Consider the following 23,234-nt stretch of genomic DNA (forward strand, 5'->3'; position numbering starts at 1 on the left):
CTGACACTCGAAAAGCATGTGTCACAGTAGGTAGGACAAAGTGCGTGTCTCCACTGTGAGAAAAAATGATGCAATTCATGGAGTGAATGAGGAACAGCATATAAAAAAGCCACTGACATTTAACTTGAGCCATGGGGTGTAGTCTTGTTTTTTTTTTTTTTTTTTTTTTCAAAAAGTATATATTCTTTATGGTCTACGTGCTTTTTTCACAAAATAAATCTTCTTTTCTCCATTTTTGGATGAGAAAGTGGTGTTTTTGGTAAACCCAACCCATGTTCTAATGCTAATTACTAAAGAATGAAAAAAAGATGGGAAGCAACTTTTTTTTCCGGTGAAAGAAGAGAGTCTTTCTTTTGGTTGAATTCGGAGTCTGTGGGTTTTGAAAGATCACTCAAAATTCTCTAAAACAGCTTCAAAAACGGCTTGCAACATGGCGAACTCTGCTTTGAATACGGCTGGCAGTAAATGAGTCAATGTTGGGGAAAACTTTTGAAGAGTTTTATCTTGGTCTCATTTTTTGATATCACAAAAACCTGGCATTTGAACGGGGGTGTGTAGACTTTTTATAACCACTGTAATTGAGTATTCGTAACCAATAAGAGGCTTATCGGGTCTCTATGCTGGTTACGAACTGTGTTGTGTGTGTGCGTGATGCACATTCTTACTGGTGTATCGAGGGGATCACGTGCTTCATGGCTGTAACGGGAGGCGGGGGAGGGATGAAGATGCAGCATCAGCAGCAACAATCTCTCTCTCTCTCTGTCTCTCTCTCTCTCACACAGACGCACACAAAGTCGACCTGAATTCTTGCGGCGGTCCAATCATGAGAACTCTCGGGTTCTGAGAAGTAAAGCAGGACGAGGAGTGCATGTGGACCAGGACGTGAGACGATAGAGACACTAAACCGACGATAAATTTGGAAGTGAATGTAGCTGCAATGGATGCTTGTCTAAACTGGTAAGTTTACTCACTTTTTATGATAGATAATCTATTGTGGTTGTTTGTAACGCAGCTGGTACAGCAGACATCTTTTTGTTTTTACTAAATCAGCTTTGTGCACGGCATGGCCATGTTGCGCTTGATTGAGTCGGAACTGGCACAGCACTCGATCTACTTTGGGGTTTAATCCAAATAGTTTTTCTCAAGATTGATTGAACAATGAAATCATTGGTCGTGTTTACCTGGCGTGAAGTCATTCACTTTAAATTTACGACAGAAAGTACTTTGTTTTGGGGGGGTTTTCAACAGGCAATTTGACATCACATAATATCATAATCTTTTATATGGTGTCTCTACAGAGGTTGACAACTTGTGTTTATGCTGTTCTTTTTTTGAAATTCACAATTGTTAAACCTGAAAGTAAATTATTGCAGCAATTAGTTAACTTTAATGTGGAGACACTTATTTGAGTTTAAAGCAGCCTGATGGTGAGTAAAAGCACCAAACTGAGTATTACAAAAATAATAATAACGCTGATTAATTCACAGGAATTCAATTTCTTTAACAATCCCACCGTGCCAGGCTAATTGTTTTGACATCCCCAAAAAAAGTGCAGAATTACTTCTCTACATCCACGTCCAAATTAGACACTCAGTTCTGAAGTGTTCACGTCCACAATTTGTGATTTGGATCATATACTGTAACCTATGCACGGCGGCATCAACATCACCATTGAAAAGCTTTTTTCTCTTTGACAGGAAGCAATAAATGTAGTGACAAAGCTAAATATTCGTGGAGTTTCACAGCCATTAAGTTGAAATCAGTCAGTAGTGCAGAGACAGATGTGCAAGTTTGAAACGATGCACACGGCACTGTCCTTATACAGTGGTACATTGACCTATGAGTTTACTTCGTTCCGTGATCAAGGTTGCAACGCAATTTACTCACGTATGAAATCGATTTTATCGATTGAAATGCCATTCATCCATTCTAGCCGTCCTAAAACCAGTTTTCAATAAAGAAAAATAACAGTATGAAAACACTATACAAAACATATAGAAATAAACATTTTTTGTTTAAAGTGTAACAATTGTACATACTGTAGTATTTGTGTTTTGCCTTTTAGGGGTGTGGCTTAGTGAGTTTCATCAGGATCTGGAGTCACTCAAGTTGTTTATTTCAGTGTGAGTGTCTGCTCCTTGCAAGTGTGCTCATTTTGCACTCGTGTGTTCGCCCCGTCCGGCTGTAAGTCCATCGGCAGCTGTGGCTCTGCCTGCCCACATGCAAGGGCATTACACTACCTTAATTAATCTGTTCCGTGAATGTAAACACAAGTCATAAGGTATGCGTCATTTGAAAGGGACACGGAAATCGACAGTCATCTAAATTGTCTACAGGCATGACATCGGGACTGTAAATCGAGTTGAGTTCTCACGTTGGCGTGATCCAAAAGAGAGCTTCCGGTGGACGTTCCCGGATAACCACTGAGTTGCTGTCACCTTGTTGCATAGCCACGTTGTGAAGCATGGGAGCTCGGAAAGGAGTCAAAGTTGTCGCCGTTCGTCAGCTGCAGATCGAAGAAAACCGTTAGCACGCAGGAAGCTGTTAGGACGCCCCCGCCACCCATGTACACCTGAATGCTCCAAATGAATCACGCAAACACTTCCTGCTCATAAAAAGCCCTCTGATTAAATTGAACATTTGGCGTGCTCCCAAGTATCACCACAGAGCCTTGGTGCTCAGGAGATGATGATGATGACCAAGTGCTCTCTGCTGTTAGCTTTTTAGAACAAACTACGGACAGAGGTGCTGCTAAATCACTTCAAAAAGACTTCAGACGTCAAAGAGTCTTTCGGGATGGATTTACACTACTGTGCCCTGTTCCAATGGAATGCCAATATCTGATATTTAAACTGTCCATTTTCATGTAGATGTCAAGAGTCACATATCCCCCTATGACGGTGATTACAATCATGGTAGACATCGCACGTACACAATTACACAAGCTTGAACACGGAAATAACTAACAATACATAAATCGAACAAATTTTAAACATTACATAAAGTTTACTTGGTCCGGATAATTCTTCTTTTAAATGAGGCTAACCTACATAGAGTACTACTAAACATTAGATTACTTATTTAAATATGTAGCATATTTAGATCATATGTAGTGTCTATACAACTGTCATGTATCATATTTACGAATTAAATGGTTTACACACCTCTAATGTAACATATTTACATATTTAATGTTCTATACAGTGAACCCACGTATACTGTTGACTGTTATTTTACGTTCGTTTTACAATAAGAGAGAAAACATATATTGTACATAATTTTTAATAAACGTGGTTTTACCCTTGTCACGTGCTTTAACCACAATAACACTTATTGAAACTAGGGCTGTCAATCGATTAAAAAAAAAAAATTAATCACACGTTTGAATTTTGATTCATCGAGATTAAACACAGGTGCCAAATGTACCGCACATAGTACCACATTTTTGCTTTCTGATGGTATTTTAAACTTGTTGTGCAGCACTCAACAGACAGTTGAGCGCTGCACTATATGCAAATTACCTTCGTTTTTGGTTTTTTTAAAGTCCCATCCGGTGACTTTTGAAGCAAAATTTGCAGCCGAGCACACCAGTCGGAGTCTCCACAAATTTTTGCATTGACCTGATCGTAAAGCACCTTATATACCTATATATGGTATTGCTATACCTTACAGCAACCTGCACCGCATTTCAGATATACATCCGCAATTAAGGTAAAGGAGTGTGTGTGGTCAAAATAAATTGTGATTAATATGAGTTAATACATGATTAACGCAATAATTCTTTTGTGATTAGTCATGAGTTAACGCTTTAACTTTGACAGTCCAAATTGAAACACACTTATTAAAGTCTTCCTTAGCACCTTTTCTCACTCTCTCGCTGACTAGAAATGGGAGGCTATAGTATAACATCACTTTGAGGCAAGGAAAAGTTGACTCTCGCCTGCACAGTTCTCCAAATAAGAGAAGTGCTTCAAGCTGTTTTTTCCCCCCCACTCCCAGTTGAAGTTTATTGCAAAACTGACACATAAAACAAAAGAAAATTTTACTATATTTAAACACCAAAATGTTCAACCAAACCACACAATTTCGTCCCCCAAAAATTCCACTAGGTTCTATGTTAACGCTAATATATAATGTGAAATGGTGTAGACAGGCTAACGGACATCAGCATACCTGTACATGTAGACGGTAGCAAAGCAAACCAAATTTATTGATTACCGTATTTTCACGCCTTATGGTCGTGAAAATACGGTAATCAAGTCTCAACGGCATTTGACCTGACCTTTCTCGAGTTACATCTTTTTTAGGTTGTGTCGTCATTTCCGGAGTAACATGTTTATTTTGACAAAGTAAGGAGTAGAAAAGCTCATGTGGGGTTCAGTTGGTCTTTTAATGAGTGAAGGGTGTGGTCTTTGACCTGCTCCATGTGTCAAGTGCGCTGAGACAACTTATGTTGTGATTTGGCGCTATATAAATGAAATTGAATTGAATTGACTCGAAATACAGATATTGATTTCAAAATTTAGGGAGCAAAAGTCAAAAGCTAAAATCTAATTAAGTACTGTATTATAACAACGTTTTTATACTGTAGTACTTCCCACCACTGCAATATGATGATGTCATTGTCCAATGGTGGCGAGCGTGCGCCGAGAAGAGGACATTCTCGCACAGAGGTGCACAAATAATGACGAAGTAAGAGGATTATGAAGGGCTCTCCAAAAAGCAATACGCTGAAATGATTAAACAATAGATTATAAAAGATCCTGGCAAAAGCACGTTAGAGTAATCTGTTTTTAAAAAGGATTGGAGTGACCAGTCAGTTTCATGCATTGCTGTGGTGACACCAAGACGCTTATACTGCGATTGACAGCATCGTGCACACAACAAAACAGCTCCAAACAGCTCTCAGTGTCCATCAACATTTTGCTTTATTCTCTTTTTTGGGGGATCAGACAACTTTGTAACTGGAAAGTGTTATTTTGGTTGTTTGTTTACATGAAATTTGATACTTTTGAAAGAGGAATTGCGAGAAACCGTCAAAGAATATTTCTGAAAAGATGAGGCTCTAGAAGCCTTCCTCAAAAAACCATAAGAAACTTTTCTCCAAGGAGAACTATTAGAAACCGTCCTCAAAGAAAAATACAATTAGAACCTTTCCTCGAGCAAGAAGAACTCTCGCTATTCTAAAATGGCATAAAATTGAATCCGTTTCTTGAAACCTTCCTGAAGGAATAATCACTAGAAACCTTGCACAAGAAACGACACTGCATCAAAGAAGAATCACAAGAAACCTCAAATGAAGAAAAATAAATTCCCCAAATAACTTCTAGAAACATTCCTCAAAGAAGTATGCTCCCTTAAAGATCCATTAGAAACCTTCCTCAAAAACAAGTAAAAATCCTACTCTAAGAAGAATCACTACAAACCTACCTCAGAATCACGAGAAACATTCCTCAAAGAAGTATGCTTCCTTAAAGAAGATCCATTGAAAACTGTACTCAAAAACAAGTAAAAAGCTTACTCAAAGAATCACTACAAACCTACCTCAGAATCACTAGAAACCTTCCTCAAAGAATCACTTGAAACTATCCTCAAAGAACAACTAGAAACCTTCCTCAAAGAAAAGATTCCAGTCTTTTTCTCAAAAAAAAAAACTCCTTGAAATGTTTCTCAAAGAACCACTCAAAACTTTATTCAGAGAATTCTAGAAACCTTCGTCAAAGAACAATCACTAGAAATCTACATGAAGGAAGAACACTGTTCAAAGAAGAACAAGTAGAAACCTTCCTCAAATAAGAAACTTGAGAAACATATCTCAAAAATCCACTAGAAACATTCCTCAAAGAAGAACACTCCCTTAAACAACCAGTAGAAACCTCGCTCAATAAACTAGAAACCTTCCGCAAAGAAGAATCACTAAAAACTTTCTTCAAAAACACGAGTAACTTTTCTCACAGAAAAATCAACAGAGGCCTTCCTGAAAGACAAACTAGAAACCTTCTTAAAAGGACAATTTGTAGAGGTCTTTCCTCAAAGAACCCCCTAGAAATGAAAGAACCATAAGAAATAAAAAAGGAACACTATTCTTCATATCCAACTGGTGTCACCCAAAATTAGCACGATCACTCTTTGAACTCCAACCTCTAAAAGGTTAAGAGCCAGGGTTCTCCTGTCAATCAGTATAATACCGTCTCCACAAGTCACATACGGGCAGCGTCAGTTTGCTGCGTTGACCTAATTTGTGAGGTGGCGCTGTGCTGAGACTAATTCCCTCGCCTCATTTATCGCTGCTATTATTAATGTTGCCGATGAAGCACTTTGTGCTGGTCGCAATGTGGAAGCATGGCGTTGAAATCAGCGGATCTCTCCAAGTCCCACTTCCACTGCGTCCACATCGCTTGCACACATTTGTTTAGTTTTTTTTTTCTTAGTATGTATGAACATAGCCTTAGAACCACTAAAGCAAGAATGTTTCCTTTATTAAGGAGCGCTACAAAACCTCCTTCAAAGAAAAACCTTTGGTAAAGAATTCTGAAATTGCTAAAGTGGAAGAATTGCTTCAAACTTTTCTCAAAGAACCGGTACAAACCTTCTTGAAAGAACATTACCTGAAAGAACCATTAGAAACCTTAATTGAAACAGAACAGCTAGAAACCTTCCTCAAAGAAGAACACTCCCTCAAACAAACACTTCTGGAGAAACCTTGCTCAAAGAAGAACCCTTGCTCAAAGAACATGTACACTGTCTGAAATTGCAAAAAGTGGACAAATTGCTCAAAACATCTCCCTCAAAGAAGAACCATTTAAAAAATGGTCTGCTCGGCTCATTTGCAAATGAGTATGCTAGGATGCTAGGCTACGTCTACAATGACCAAGGTTAAGGCGTTTCATTTGTTGCCATCTCCTGATTTAATTAGCCAGTACCTCAATGATGTCTGGGTTTCACGCCTATTTTATCATCAATGTAGCCACTGAAATGTTAATTGGGTATCCCTTCCAAGCAGTTAACCGCAGGTAACATCTTCTTTTCGACTCACACTGCACACATTGGAACTACAATGAGAAGAAATCGATGTTGTTTTCTCAATGGCCCTGCCTTGATCAAATGACACAGAAGGGTCATTGCAGACAGCTCCAGCTTTTGTCACCTGCAAGAACTTTGAACTTCATGGTGAAAGTCAAATTGTTTTACCCCTTGTCATGTCTGGGGTGCCATAGTCCTGTCGTCAGGCACTTGGCGTGACGTTCAAATTCTTTGAAGCTTTCTTGGGTGGTGGGAATAAAAAGTCTTTGTTGCTGTTTTGTAAACTCAAGCAGCAGGCTGGTAAAAGTCATTCCCCAGGGAATGGACTTTTTGTGGCGCTCATAAAGCAGCTGCTCACTTCTGCAATGCTATGCTTGTGTTCTGCAGGCAAAACTTTTTAAATATTTGCTGCCTGCATGCACCAGGCCTTCGGGGGCCGCCACACTGCGGCAGGTGCCACAAGCTCATAAAAAGAGGCACGCAAAAGCACACACACGCACAGTGTTCCAGCCACTTTAATTGGGGATTTGAGGCTCTTGTCGTTCTCACTGCGATCAGCTAAAAATATCGCAGCGGCGACAAGTGTCACAGAACAGAAACGGGCCGTGTTGGGGCGGCTTGTTCTAGGGGCCGCTTGAGTCGGGACACTGGTCACGGCAATATGTGGTGCACTTGTTGCCAAAAAGGCTTCATTGCACTGCAGGTCAAGCGATGACAGCAGAGGAAGAGCAGGACTTTACTAAATGTTGATGTTGGTTTTGAGCAACATGCCAGTTGACTGGACGTAGAAGTGAGAGGGCATCAAGACCGAAAGAGGCGGTGTGTATACGCCATATCCATGTTTGTGTGTTTTGGTTTCGCAAATGTCGATTTTCGTGCTTGAAAACTGAGCTTTTGGATACTTTTCCACAACTCCATCTTCATTGTTTGGAAAACTGAACTTGTGTCATTTCCCAAAAATATTTTAGACATAATGGAATGATTTTAAAGTCAATCTAAAGGACCAATTACAATCATACTTTAGGACAGTGGTTCTCAAACTTTTTACATGAAGTACCACCTCAAAAAATATTTTGCGTTTATCGTTAGCCACTGTCACATTATGCAAACTCTGAACATTAACACCACAGTTAAGTATAGGAAAATTGGAAAAACTGTCCTTCAATGATTCAATCAAAATGTATTGCAAATAAGTTAAATAAAAATGTTACCTAAATGTTTAAATATGGACAGTTATAGATTAAATGCAAATGTATTGGACTTAAATGTTAAATACAACTGAATTGTAACTGCAGTGTATTTCTCCCTTCATTTTCTTGCCATCGGTTGATATTTTCATTCATTTTAATAGGGTTGACTGTATTTCATGTTTGAAATGTATTTTGAAAATGTTTTTATTCAGTGATCTTTTCACGTATCACTAGAGGAGGCCCGTGTGTCACTAGTAGTACCTTCAACACACTTTGAGAATTACTGCATAAGCAAATTATTTTTAACAAAATGTACATCTAAAACTGACGATAATTAGTCTAGTAATGCTTTAGGGAACCTTTTGAAGTATCAATCCGGTTAGCTTTTGCTCACCTGCGTAATAGCAAATAATTTTCGTCTAATGCAGATGGTAATGCGATATGCACCCGAGGGTAACGTTTATTTCATTCCCTCATTTTCTAATTTGACGGACAGGGTCAGTAGCACGGGCTAGCGTGCCTCGGGTTGCGACACCTGACTGCAGCGTGGCTAGAAGGGGTGTGCGTTTTTTTGGGGGGTGGGGGTAGGGGTAGGGGATCTCTGTTTGGCTTCGCCTGAGATGGCGCACACCTGCCAGTCCCTGTCTCTCACTAGCCTGGATCAGACTGGATCAGAAGTCCAGACTGTGGGAATCCAAGAATGTCCATCACAGAGTTGGACACTCAGGGCAAATCTTTGCGTTTTGCGATGTGTGCTGTAGGGGGCGCTGCTAGAGCTCAAAGGGCTGATACTGGAAGGCTGGGGAGACACTTTTGTGGGTGAATCAGGTTCTGAGCATTGCGTGAATTCCCCTCACGTCTCCCAACTCGCATGCCACTAAATGTATGACAGAACTGAAAAATACTTCATGCGTGGCAAAAAGCAGAACAGGATTTTGAACAACATTTCAGCTCGTGCTATCAAATTGGAAAGGAACCGGGGATGTATTTCAATGCACACGCTGATTTACAAGTACCGCAAATTTCCACCGTAAGGGAGAGAAGATTTTTGTTTCTGCCTGGAAATACCATCATGCCAGAGTGGGCAAACCTTCACCCAGCCCACGTCCATGGTCTCGTTTCCTACATTAGGAAAAATGTAACAGCCGAGCTCCTGCATTTTCTCTCTGTGTGATTTTAACCACTCTTTGATTGTTCAGTGTCCTCGTTTTTTTTTTTTTTTTTTTTGGCGCTTGAAATGAAATGTATTATTATTATTTTTGTTGATGTACTTACTGCTCAGTGTAAATTAGGCATAAGAGCTGTCAGTAGTTAGTGAATACAGATTATAGCAAAGCATTGCCTCCTCCTGGGTCTTTTAATTCGAGTCCTGAAAAAAATATCAATTACAACATCAGCTGCTGGCCGATGTACAGTATTTCAAGTATATTTAAAACTAGAACTAATAATAATAATAATGTGATGTAATGTAGGTAAACCTTATTTAACAACATGTCTAATGGCGTGATGTCATGTATTTACACTTTATCAAACAAGACAAAAATGACATTATCAGTGCATTTAAAGTTTATTTAACAATGCAACATGTCTAATGGCATGACGTATTTAAAGTTTATGTAATATTAGAACACCTCTGTCGACGTTACACTATGTAATTAAAGTTGATTTATGAATAGAAAATATCGCATGGCATTCCGAGTTGAACTTTTATTTAACAATAGAAGATCGAATGATATTACGTCATGTCGTGAAAGTTAATTTAACAATAGAACATATCAAATAACATTATGTGTTTAAAAATGATTTGACAATGACATTATCGCCATGCATGCGATGACAGATGCGAGTGCCACTTACAAGACGCACTGCCTGTTTGCGCGCGTGTGTTACGGTGGCACCTCGAGCCTAAAATTAAACCTGAAATTAAATTTGTGTGAAATTAAGTTGATCTGTCCACGGTTAATGACTCTTTGCAGCAAGAGTCGTTTGAATGTGTATTAGCTGATCTGATGTAAAAACGTTAAAGGCGACATTGTGCAGTGATGTGTGGACATTTAACGATTGATGCCTGCTATGTGTTATCTCAAAGTGAACAGAAGTGAAGTGTTACATACATTTTCCATTAAAGAGACGGCTCTCAACATGCTGCAGTGCAGTTAGACACTCTTCCCTTTTCATTGGTTTTGCATTTTTTTTAAACTAACATTTGGTATTTGTGGGTGCTGTAGAAGCAGTAACATCCTTTGGCTGCTATTGTGCAAATGTTCTGTGATCACTAAGCAAGATTATATGACTTTTGACTTGCTTAACCCAAGTACAGCGGTGCCTCGAGATACCAGTGACCCGATTTACGGGTTTTTCGAGATATGAGCCGTCGTGAAGCACATTTTTTGCGTTGACTTGCAAGCAGAAATTAGGGATAAGAGCGCTGTATGGTGGCAGTGGACTCAACTCGTCTCACTTCAAAACAAACAGCAGTTTGGAAGATAGTAAACAATTCTTTTAAAAAAAGATGCTTCAAGCTGTTTATGGCCACTACGAGTTGAAGTTTACTGTCAAGCTAAACATAAAACAAGCAGAATTACACGTTGCGTATTTAAAACAGCCACATGGCTTTGCCTTACTAATGTCCGTTTAGCTTAATGCTAACAAACAACCCAATATGCCATTAAAAAGGGTTCATGAATAGCATCGGTATCGCTGTGTAGCGGACATGCACGCCCCAACTTTGAGGCGTCACAGAGAGTCGCGACCACCTGAGAACCCCCACTCCTCCACGCTGCCCTGCTGTGAGACGGCGACTGGGACAGGGCCTGGTGTACGTCAAGTGGACCTTAACCTAATTAGCAGCTTCAAGTCAAATCTTGATTCCTGTCTTCAAAAGACCCCTTCCCCGGACCAAATGGTTGGGGAAGACTATGTGGTTAATATCCATAGATGCGCGTGATACTCCACCCACTGGCGTTGAGAGGAACTGCAAGCGCCAGAACTTGTGGACGTGCCTCTGATGTTTGTTAAGCAACCCATCTGCCACGACCAAAGTTTCAACAATGATTCTATGCGTGAGACTACACATGTGGGAGTGTTTGAGATTAATATTATTTTAAAACCTATTTACTCAAATAAGTAGACAAGATTCAGGCTGGTGGGTGTGGTCTTCTCCAAGTCGGCACTCCCTCTTCCTACCCCCCGCCCCTGGGGTATTTAACTCTAAACTCACACCTTTCTTAGAGTTGAGTTGAACTTGAGTTGAGTTGATGCTAGTCTTGTTTTACTTCTACTCGTACCTCGCTATAAGCTCGCCATCTGGGTGGCCTGCGGCCAACCCCCTCCCCCTTCTTTAGTTCCCTTTGTCCTTGGGCGCCTCCGGGGCCACCACGTGTGCGAACGCCCGCCGCAACCAAGGCGGCGGCGATTTCGATCGAAGAAGTCGACCATGCGGCTCCGATCGCTTTCCCTAGCCACGATCGGTCGGCGGGGCCTCGACGAGCAACTGCCGGCATCCCGGACGGATCCCGCAAGTCTCTGAGGGCCAGAGCTCGGCCCGCCACCAGGTCAACCGGTAGGGAAGTTATGAGCGCATTCCAAAGGGGACAACAACTTTCCTATTTCTTTTTATTTTTGTGCATCTGTTTTTTCTTCAACTTCTTTCCCGCCTGAGGTCCGGAGGAACACCGACCCCCAAAGACCGGCTGATCTGTGTCCGTGAGTCGACACTGCAATCCTTACTATGATGTACAACATCAGTGCGTAATAATTGTGGGGAAATTACTAGCTTCATACAAAATCCCAACTTTGCCTTCTCTCGCTCAGACTCAACGCATTAAACGCTCACACGCTCATTTAGTTTAGCCCAGTGACCACACATGATGTCCTCTTTTTCATTTTCGTATGCCTTATTTTCTTTCTTTCGTTTACCCTTAGTGTTATTTGCTTGTTGCAGTCTGTAGTTGTGTGTTTCATTAAATATACCATAAAATCCCACTCATGCTCGTATTTTGTGTGTGTCTCTGTAACCGAGGACTCAAAATGTCGTAGCGTGTAGCAACCTACAGATCATGAGACTGATTTAAAAAGGTTTGTCATTTCGCCTGAAGTTAAACTTTAAAGATTTGACGTGGTGCCCTTTTCGAGACATTAGTTTGATTTTAACAATCAAATTTTACGATAAACCGGAAGTCACGCAAACGTCGCTCCCGGCTTATTACGTTTTCCTAAATTAATTACAATTCTTATTTCATACATAATCGCTCCAGGTGTGTTATAACCCTAGAAGCAACGTATACGCATACTTGATCACAAACCTTGGAGCAATTCATGTAGACAAACAATACAACAATACTCAAAGGCAAATGTTCTTCTTAATCCTCTGCAAAGAGTGACTAACCGGAGCTTTTTGAGGAATGACCGTCTCCTTGTATATTCGTCTATCTGTATTATACTGCCCCCAGGTGACCGTGGTGCGCACTCCAACACAGCCGCACAATGTCCATTAAATTGAAGCAAAAAATGTGGCACATTTGCCACAGTGAATAGTAATTCCTTACATTCCATTTAATTATGTAATTATTGCATGTTTTTAAAAAGTACAATATTACAGAGTGCTATTTTCCTTATTACTGGTAAAAACACATCCCAAATATGTTTGCTGTTTCTTTGGGGAAGCTTGAACGGATGAATGGCATTTCCATTCAATTGATTGGGGAAAGAGGATCTGCAGTATCAGTGTTTTGAGTTACGATCTTGGTCACGGAACTAATTTAAGGCACCACTGTAAAGACTTAACTTATTTGAAACTTGAAGGTGAAGACTTGTACTCATGTGATTTACTCCCACCTCCAGTACATGGACCTTAAGGTAGAATTCAAGGATATCAAATAAATGCTCAAAGGGCTTTCCATAAATGACAAACAACAACAACAACAAACAAGCAAACAAAAGATCAAATAACCTCACGTATACACAGCTTTTAAAAGCCTTTACAAACATAAGTACATGGCACACATACACGCGGGCACTCTCCAGATGCCTGCCTCCAGGGGCCCCATGAAGGCCTCATGTGCGCGAGTCGAGGCGACACTCGCGGCTTTTAGCGGCAGAACGCTTCCGAGGGTGTTAAGTGGTCTTTAATGCCTCTTTTTGGCAGGCTAAAAATATGCTCAATTAAAAAAAATGCGAGATAGAGTCTTTGATCATCAGTGAAGTGGGGATTTTGTTTGTCGACTTGTCCTGGTGTGCAGAATTCTCTCACTCGCTTAACATCTGCTTCACACTCGACCTACATACATGTGCATGTTTTGTTCTTTAATTTCACTGCGATGCGGTGCAATTAAGTAGCCGACTTGACATGTAGACTTGAGACACTTCATACACAGCAATGTTATGCTAAAAGCATATTTGTCCAAGTCATTTTTAACTTACTGTCACAATGAGAATTTAAAAAAAACAAAAAAAAAAACACCAATGTACTTGCTAAAACTTGGGTTTCTTCTTTTTGTCGGTGTAGATTCTCAGTCATCCGGGTCATGGTAATCCGTAAAGGTTGAAAGGCAACTGGAGTCTTCTTGTTTGTTGAATTTGTTGTGTGGTGTTGCTTGTTGTCAAAAATTATGATAACGAGATGGAAATCTGTTTGAGCAATTATTCAATGTCCTTTATGTACAGTATGTCCACAATAATAATAATAATAGTAATGATAATAATAAGTCAGTATGTCCATGTACTAGTATGCTCTTTGTCCTCACAAGTGAGACAAATTCAACACCCTAGAGGTACAACTGTCTTACTAGTACCATTCTTCCACTACTCGTGCCCCTATAGTAGCCAATCAAACCTACTGGTCTGCACTAAAATCACTACTAGGCCCAACTTGTAGGCAAGTGGCACACACACGTAGCCTACTGCACCCTACTCGTAAAAACTCCCAGTGGGCATTTTGTTTTGTTAGTAATATGTAGTTGTCCTACTAGTATGCCAAAGTTGTCCTACTACAATGCAGAATTGTCAAACAGACGTGAAAAAAAACAATACTAGTAAGACAGTCGTTCTACGACTGTGTCCGAGTCGTTCTATTAGTTTGCTGGATTGGCTTAGTAGTGAGGAAAAAGAGCGTACTAGTACATGGAACTTAAGTTGGATATCAAGGATATCGAATAAATTCTCAAACGGCTTTCCAAAGCTACCGGCTCCAGCACTAGGCTGCTAATAAAGGGAATCTTTTACAACCCCTGCCTCCCTGCTGTTTGCTTGTTTGTGCTTCTTTCACCTCTTCTGGTTTGTGACATTTAATCAGCAGGATGCCAGAAATTTGAACAATTAAGCAACTAATGATATGACCACAAACTGAGTGAGACTTTGAAACTGTAAAGGTCACATTTGTCTGCATTCAAAAAGATTTATTCAAGTTTTATTTTTCATCTCGTAGCTGTTTATAGCCATTAAAACTATTCATGAAAGCACGTGAAAAGATGTCAGAGGAAAATGATTTCACGAAGAAGTGGAGTCACTGATAAATTGTCATTCTTGCATGAATCCCCATTTGAAGACTTTGAACTCAGCAATTGTGGTATCGACTTTAGTGTTTTATCCATTTACTGAAAACATTCTTCTCTCTGTGTTTGCTCCATATGATGCTGAAGGGGATGCTAATAAGGGCGCTAACACGAGACCACCAGACCCAAGACTGACTCCTACTTGACTGGCGCTGGTTATGATCCTCTGCGCTCAGGCACTGACAAGGTACTTTGTTTGTAAGACGTCAAAATTGTACTTCTACACCAGCATTCAATTGATGTCCTGTCCGTGTGTCTTTTCAGAAAGGGAGTAAGATGTTTGTGGGGTCTGTGGTTCGATGGGCGGCATGGGGCATCCTGCTTCAGGCGGGACTGTGTCTCTCTGCGGGAAGTTGCCCTCCTCGTTGTTCGTGTCGGCCTGAGGCGAAGGAAGTCATCTGCTCTGGCAAACATTTTAACTCTATCCCAGAGGGCTTTTCCGGCGATGCAAGGCGTGTGGATTTATCGTACAACAAGATTCGGACAGTGGGGCGCCGCCAGTTTTCTGGCCTCCATGAACTTCAAGATCTTGATCTTAGTGAGAATCTGATCTCTATGATTGAGGTGGAAGCCTTCCAGGGACTACAAAATCTCAGGACACTTCGGATTAAGAATAATCGACTCAAGATCCTCCCCGTCGGGGTTTTCTCCGGCCTGTCTGGTCTACGTTTTCTGGATCTGAGCCAGAATGAGATTCTGGTCTTCCTGGACTACACCTTCAGAGAGACGGTGAACCTACAGAAGCTCGACGCCGACGAGAATGACTTGGTGTTCATCTCCCAGCGAGCTTTCTTTGGTTTGCAGAGTTTGCAAGAGCTCAACATCGACCGCAGTAATTTGACATCCATTCCGACTGAGGCGCTGTCTCAGCTCCAGAGCCTCACGTACCTTCGCATGCTCCGCCTCACCATTTCCACGCTGCCTAACAACGCTTTCCGCCGCCTGCACCGTCTGCACACCCTCATCCTGGCCAACTGGCCCTCGCTTGACACTGTGGCCAGCAACAGCCTGATTGGACTCAACCTCACCGCTCTGGTCATCAGCAGCTGCAACCTCAGCGCAGTGCCATACTCGGCTCTGCGTCACCTTGTCTACCTACGCTTCCTGGACCTGTCCTATAACCCCATCACTGTTGTTCAAGGTAATATGTTGCGGGAACTCCTTAGACTCCAAGAGTTACACCTAGCCAGGGGCAACCTGCTGCGAATAGAGCCGGGGGCCTTCAGGGGCCTCGCCTCCCTCCGCATGCTCAACTTGACATCCAATCAGCTCACAACTTTGGAGGAGAGCACCTTACATTCAGTGGGGAACCTTCAGGTGCTGAGATTGGATGGGAATCCCCTGTCCTGCGACTGCCGTCTGCTCTGGGTGGTCCGTCGGCGATTACGCCTGAACTTTGATGGACGTCAGCCCACGTGCTCGTCCCCCGACACCGTGAGGCAGCGGGAATTCAGAGACTTTTCAGAAAAGGAGCTACCGAAGGCTGTTCACCTGCCGGACTGCTCGGATCCTGGACCGGAGGCCGCAGGAGGCCAGGGTGGAGGAAGGCACCACCGTTCTCTTCTCCTGCAAAGCGGATGGGGATCCTGCTCCGTCCATCACCTGGATCTCATCGCACAAGAATGCGGTTTCTCCGGTGGGAAGAATCAGAGTTTTACCCAACGGTACGCTGGAGGTGCGGTTTGCGCAGGTCCACGACAGTGGCACCTATCAGTGCCTCGCGGGCAATGCTGCCGGCAATGACAGCATTACCGTCGGCCTCTATGTGAAGGGGGGCCCACGCAACAGAACCATCCCCTTCTTCACAGAGGAGGACTGGGTGGAGCCCCCGATTCCCCAAGCCACCAACTCTTCAGCCCAACAGGCCAAGCCATACCCCTTTGACGCCAAGACGCTGATCATCGCCACCACCATGGGCTTCCTGTCCTTCCTCAGCTCGGTGGCCATCTGCTTTGTTTTCATGTTCTTCTGGAGCCAAAGCAAAGGCCAGATCAAGCACACTGCCACCATCGACTTTGTTCCTCGCTCCTCCATGGGCGGCGGAGGGGATGGCGGGGACGGCGGCAGGTTCACCATGAAACTTATTTAAAGCCAGCAATGTGTTACCTTTTAGAGGACCGCCCAGATGTGCTTCTAAAACAGTTTATTGGATTTGTCCTAACTTTAGAGCAGGGGTTCTCAAACATTTTGGGTCCAGGGACCCCTTACAAGGAGACATTTTTCAAAGTAATCCTCTCATAATCTTAAGACCAATTAAAGACACCCCTAAAAGCTATAAGAAACAAAGAGCTTCCAATTTCCAAGAAAAAAAGTTGTTATAAAAAGGTTTTTTTCTTGGAAAAATAGGACTTTATTGCTGTAAAACAGATTTATTTGGTAATACGTCATAATCATACCAAACCTTTTAATTGGACCAAAGCTAAGGTTACGGTAATTTGTTTATTATGTAGTTTTATTTGTCCGCCGGTCCCCATACGATAAGACATAATAATGTATTGCAAATAATTTTGCAAATTATGGCTCACGGACCCCAGTTCGAGAACCACTGCTCTCGGGCCATGTTTCATCTTAACTAATGACCATCTCACCATGCTCGCTTTATACAAATGAACTGTTGTTATTGACATCAAAACACTTTCAAAAGCGGCTTCTGGCTCGTCAAAACCTTTCAAGTGCTTGTTTGAACATCCATTTTGTAAAGTTTTCATTGCCAACACGAGTAGACATGCTCACTGTGAACACCAGTCAGATAAAAGCAATAAATACTGTCGGTGGAGTAGATTAGCTATTTAGTAGCAGCTCTGATGCTTAATGTACATAGGAATGTGACCTTTACCATTTGAAGCTCTAGCAGGTCGGTCAGGATCTTTTCTTACTTGATTATGACATGTTTTTGTTTTTATTAAGCAGGAAACCATTTTGCTGTTCTTCTTTTTTTATTTTCTACCTGCGCCACACTGGAGAACATGTGCCTCACTAACTTCTTTTTGGATGACAATACGCTCCTGAGCGCCACCATCTTGTAAATATTAAGGTCAAGGATGTTTGTATGTGTGTGCTGGGTTACTTTGCGTTAGTCTTATAGCATAATTGCCTTAGTATTTTTTTTTATTAACTGGCATAATATCAATAAAGAAATACTTATGTGCTTGCTATTTTTTTCTTCTTTTAGTCTGTAGATTTTCAGTCATTCAGGTCACGGTAATCTGCAAAGGTTGATGGACTCCTGTTTGTTGATTTTGTTGTATTTTATCTTGTTTTCTGATTATGTTAAAAAATGACTTGGGCAATTATGCTATGGGCTAATGTTTCTATCATTAGTCTCACAATTACTTTTGAAGTGTGACAACTATAAAATGCTTTAACAATACACAATTGTTGTTTATTTCTTATTTTGATAACTTGCTCGTAAATGTCTTTCCAAAGAATTGCTAGGTATCGTACAAACGCTGACATTCTTGTGGTCCAAAAAAAATAAAATACAAAAAATGACAAATCATCACTCACTGCCTGAAATCCCTCGGTTTTGGGGAGTCGTTTCTGTCTCATGAAAATACTGATTACGGCTCTCATTAACATGTCGACCATGGGTGGCGCTAGGGTGTTCCGACAAAGCGAGCGGCTACTTAGTGTTGCCAGCTTATCAACTGTTGGTATATTTAGCGACTTTTCTGACCACTTCTAGCAACTTTTTTCTTTTTTTAAAGCAACTAGCAACAAATCTAGCAACGTTTGTGGCGTTATTGGAGAGTTGCGCATACTCTGCAACTACCTCCTGTTAATCCCGAAGCCAGTACTGGCTCATTTACCCATTTCTCCCGCACAAAGCGATCAGATAAACATGATGCTTATCGGGTAAATTAACCACCCAACTATGTCAAATTGGGATCGAAAATGAGAACATTATTACATTATTAAAATAACAATATTATTATTTTCAGAAGCTAATGCCGGTAACGCTGTTGGGTAACGCAAATCTGTGATAACACGGTAGCTCTGATTACTTTTTAGCTTTGACATGATAGAGCTTCGACGGTTGCGTCAAAGTGGTTCTTTCACGCTGGAACTTCAGCCAGGCTAGCTGCCAGGTCATTGAGTGAGACACTTGGTGTGGGGGAGGGATCATGTAAATCAGACAGATTGTGATGTCACAGTGGGCTAGAGGTGCAGAAGGTCTCACTCACAGACACATTTTCAGGATAACAGCAGATGTATTTGCTTGTTTCATTTCACACATGATGCGTGGGCAGGCACTCCGGAGACACAACTATCTGTACACAAGACATTAAAATAACCTTTCTGTAACATGTTCCATTTACGGTGACGAAAGACTGCCGTTTCATTCTCCCACGTGCGTTTCCTGTCTTGGCTTCAATTTTGTTGAGGGACAAAAAAGAAAAAAAAGAATCAGATCTAATCATCTTAAAAGCAAATCTTTTTGCGGTGAGATCGTTCTGTTGTTAGCAACAAATGGAAACACACATGCTTACATAACCAAAGCACTTAATCTGCACTGTGAGGACTTGCAATGGAGGCACAAAGTGGCCTGGTTTATGAAACAATACAACTGTGAGGATTACATGCGCACCTGCACGCACAAATGCAAATCCATTTGTAGACGTTTACGTTTACGTGTCTTATACTTTAAAGGGAACATATTATGTACAATTGAATTTTTAATGTTTAAATACCAAATAGTTGTGTGTTTAGAGTACCTTGCTACCCATCAAGCGTGAGACTACACAACCAAGAAAATATTAAGTTAACTGTGACTATTTTTGAAAAAGTGTCTGTGCTCGAGACCTACAGTTCTACCACTGTGATTTCACAACTCGGTTGATTTACGTAATCCCACTCCCACACCGTGTGTCTCAAGCAAACGTCAACGTCAAAAGGTAAACGGAGCTGCAGTATAAGCACAAAATCAGCATTAGCCAACAGGGTTCCAGCATTAGCTTCTGAATATAATGTTATACTGTGGTGCCATAAGATACATGTGACCTGACTAACCAGTTTTTCAAGATACGAGCTGTCGTTTAGCCGATTTTTTGAACACGAGCGCTGTATGGTGGCAGTGAAGTAAACTCAACTCCCTTCACAACAAGTAGCGGGTTTGTACATTCATCAAAAGAGGCTTGAAGCTATTTATTGCCACCCTAAATTGAAGTTTACTCTCAAACTAAACACAAAGCAAAACTAATTACCCGTGTGTTTAAAACAACAGCATACTGCAGCTTTGCCTTAAATTTTGCTCGCTTAATGCTAACACATAATGGGAAATGTCATAGGTGGGCTAGCGAAAAGCATTGTCATCGCAGTTGTGTAATCCTTTAAGCAATCAATATTCCAACACAAATGATGGAGGAACACATGTAGGCAGACAATATAATGATACTCACATATTCTTTATCCTCTGAGAAGAACAACTAATATTATTGTGGCTTCATCTCCATGTACAGTATATCCGTATGTCTGTGTTATATCAAGGGACACCAGAAGGAGCAGCACAAAGTCCATTGTATTGAAGCAAAAACTGTGTAATTGTTATATATATATATATATATATATATATATATATATATAATTTTATGTATATCTCGTATATTCTCTTCTCTTATTTAATCATGTGACTAATATATGTTTTTATAAAGCGTAGTATTATACAGTACTATTTTTCCTATTAAAAATATTACAATTTTAGGGGGAGGCTGGAATGGATTAATGGCATTTCCATTCATTTCAATGGGGAAAGACGATTTGAGATACAGTACGAATATTTAGATTTACGAGCGTGGTCACGGAACAAATGAAGCCCATATCCGAAGGCATCACTGTCTCCTTTAAGACCACTAAGATGCAGCGGACTGAGAGCACATTCACGCGTTGGGAAGGAATAACCCAGAAAAAAAGAAAAACATCACATGACCACGTGTATGAGTGCAGATACAAAGCCTTTTGGAATACCTCTCACCCCTCTCAATCTGTTATATAGGTCTCTCTCCCGCATATCATCTATTTTAATACGACCGCTCGCTCCCATTGGTCGCTGCGCCTGAGGGCTCGATTAAAGTGGCCTTCGAAGCCTCAGACTGGCTCCGCACATGACGTTACGGCTTGATGGCATCCCTAGCGGGGTTATTCTCTGGTCATGAGGACGACTTATTTACAAAAGATGAGCACACAGACGCGAATTACAGGCAAACAAGAGCACAAACATGAAAGGACACAAGAGGAGAGTGTGAAAAAGTTGTCGTCGTAGAAGCAGTAATAGTTGTAAAGGATCCAGATTGTGTAATAGCAAGACAATTCTGGCATATATATTGTATTACATAAGGGTAGTACAAGTAAATATAATGTATAATTACAAAAAGTGCAGTTGTGATGACTAATGTACATGTCCTGATAGAATTTGTGAACTATTAGACATTTTGGGGAAAATATGAAAACTGATTGAACTGATTTTCTTATATTCATACATAACCCAAGTGATCTAATCATATACTGTATATACGGGGGACCAACCAGTACGCTCTCTCTCTCTCTCTCTCTCTCTCTCTCTCTCTCTCTCTTGCTGATTATGCAGTATTTACATTCAATTATCAAAACCATATATTTTTTTGTCAGCCATCCAATAATCCCATCTGACGGACATAACCAATCAAATATTGTTCGCTGGTCAGACTTGACTCGTCTTGAATTGATTTGTGGTTATACAGAATCAAAATTGCTCTGTCCTAATGAGAACATTCGCAATTCAGAAAAGAACAGTAAAGGCGGGTTGGCGAACTCAAATTTAAAACATTTGCCACTGCTTCTATCTTGTGGTTAAAACAATTCGGTCCAAGTATGAGCCCAAATGTCGTCACTGATGGCAAATAATCTTTGTGTACACGGACACTGGACACATAGGTCAATTCTGCCATCTTGTGGAAGAGCATTTACTACCGGTTGGGAATCACCTGGTTTGAAGTATTGCCATCAATAAATAGTACATTTTCAACATTTCCACTATAACGAAAAATAATTTTGGGGGCTATCCATTCATATGCTGCAATATGACACACCAAACATGTCCTACCTGATAGGAGCTCTTCCTCAGATTTGTTGCAGAGCCTCCAGGACGAGGGCAAGTTTAGTTTTGTCACTACAAGGACAAAAAAGTACACGTGAATTCCCATTCAAAAGCTTTTGATTGGACGAAAAAAAAAAAAAAAGTTTTCATTATGTATCTATATTCATTTCATGTTCAGTATTAAAATAAAATTCAGTGGTCCATTGAGAAACAAGTCACCCGAAGTTTTCAGAGACAAGCTGTCATTTTTTGCTATGACTTGACGAGCAAAAATTCGACATACGAGCGCTTTACGTGCATTGAATGACACTCAACTCACTTCACAACAAGCAGCAATTTAGCTCATGGCTAAAGGTCCCCTTTTAATCACTGTATTAACTTTTAAATTTGTATAATCTTCGATGTCATTTTATTTGGCTTGCATGTAAAATTTTGGTTGGAAATGCCCAGAATGTCCTTTTTGGAGCCATTGTAGTTGGTCGTTTCCACCTGGTATTGGGGACGGACGGACATCTCATTATCATGTGTGTGTATGTAAATGAGCTTTGCTCTGACTGGATCGCTCATCTTCCCAAATTTAAATAAAGAGCTCGGGTCTGATTGGCCCATCCTTCGATGCCTCGTTCAGACACAAATCTCTTGCATGAGTTTAATCGTGTCAGCTATTTATACACACGGAACGCACATGAGCACTCTGAAGAGGACCGAGGTGGCACGTGGGTGTGGCGCGGGTGAGGTGCGTGCCCATTCAGCGTATAAACCACAGTGTCAAACTCGCAACCCGGGGGGCAGATCCGGCCCGCAACATCATTTTATGAGGCCTGCGAAAGCAAATCGTGTGCGTCGACTTCATGTTTCTTACTAAAATACAAAAATTTTAAATTGTCTTCACTTTTAATAACGTTGACATTGCAATAATTTTTATGTTATCAATCTCCCTTAAAAAACAACAACAACTGAATAATAGCTGAACAAACAACGTTTTACTGGCTTCTGATTTCAGAAGTAGTTATCCATCCATTTTTGTGTGTATATGTAATAACATGAGGTGATCATACATTTACAGTATATGGGTTCACAGTCTTAACGGCCCTCGGAGGGAAACCATAACTACGATGTGGCCCGGTACAAAAATGAGTTTGACACCCCTGGACTATAAACCATTGTGAAGCACAATTCACCAAGCGTTGGATTGTTGGCCCACTAATGGCTGAGATTGGACGCTGACATAAGAGAAGGGACTCTTTTCAACGGGAATGATTTGAAATGAACGTGTTTTGAGGCACGAGCGTGGTCATGGCAAGAACTAAACTCGCATCTCAAGCCACCGCTGTGTTATATATTCCTGGTTTCATCCTCCGAGATCCACATGCATGAAAAAAAAACCAACCGGAAAGG

General features: G+C 41.1%; 1 protein-coding gene across 1 annotated transcript; it reads left to right on the forward strand.

Moving 5' to 3' along the window:
• Positions 1–793: 793 nt before the first annotated feature.
• Positions 794–18,166, forward strand: lingo4b (leucine rich repeat and Ig domain containing 4b). The gene is given in 4 exon segments (XM_061674711.1): positions 794–957; positions 14,852–14,951; positions 15,029–16,243; positions 16,245–18,166. Coding segments are annotated over 2 exon segments (1,812 nt in total). The 5' UTR covers positions 794–957; positions 14,852–14,951; positions 15,029–15,040; the 3' UTR covers positions 16,854–18,166.
• Positions 18,167–23,234: the final 5,068 nt, after the last annotated feature.

The sequence above is a fragment of the Phycodurus eques genome, chromosome 4 (genome assembly GCF_024500275.1).
Source record: "Phycodurus eques isolate BA_2022a chromosome 4, UOR_Pequ_1.1, whole genome shotgun sequence".
Classification (NCBI taxonomy): domain Eukaryota; kingdom Metazoa; phylum Chordata; class Actinopteri; order Syngnathiformes; family Syngnathidae; genus Phycodurus; species Phycodurus eques.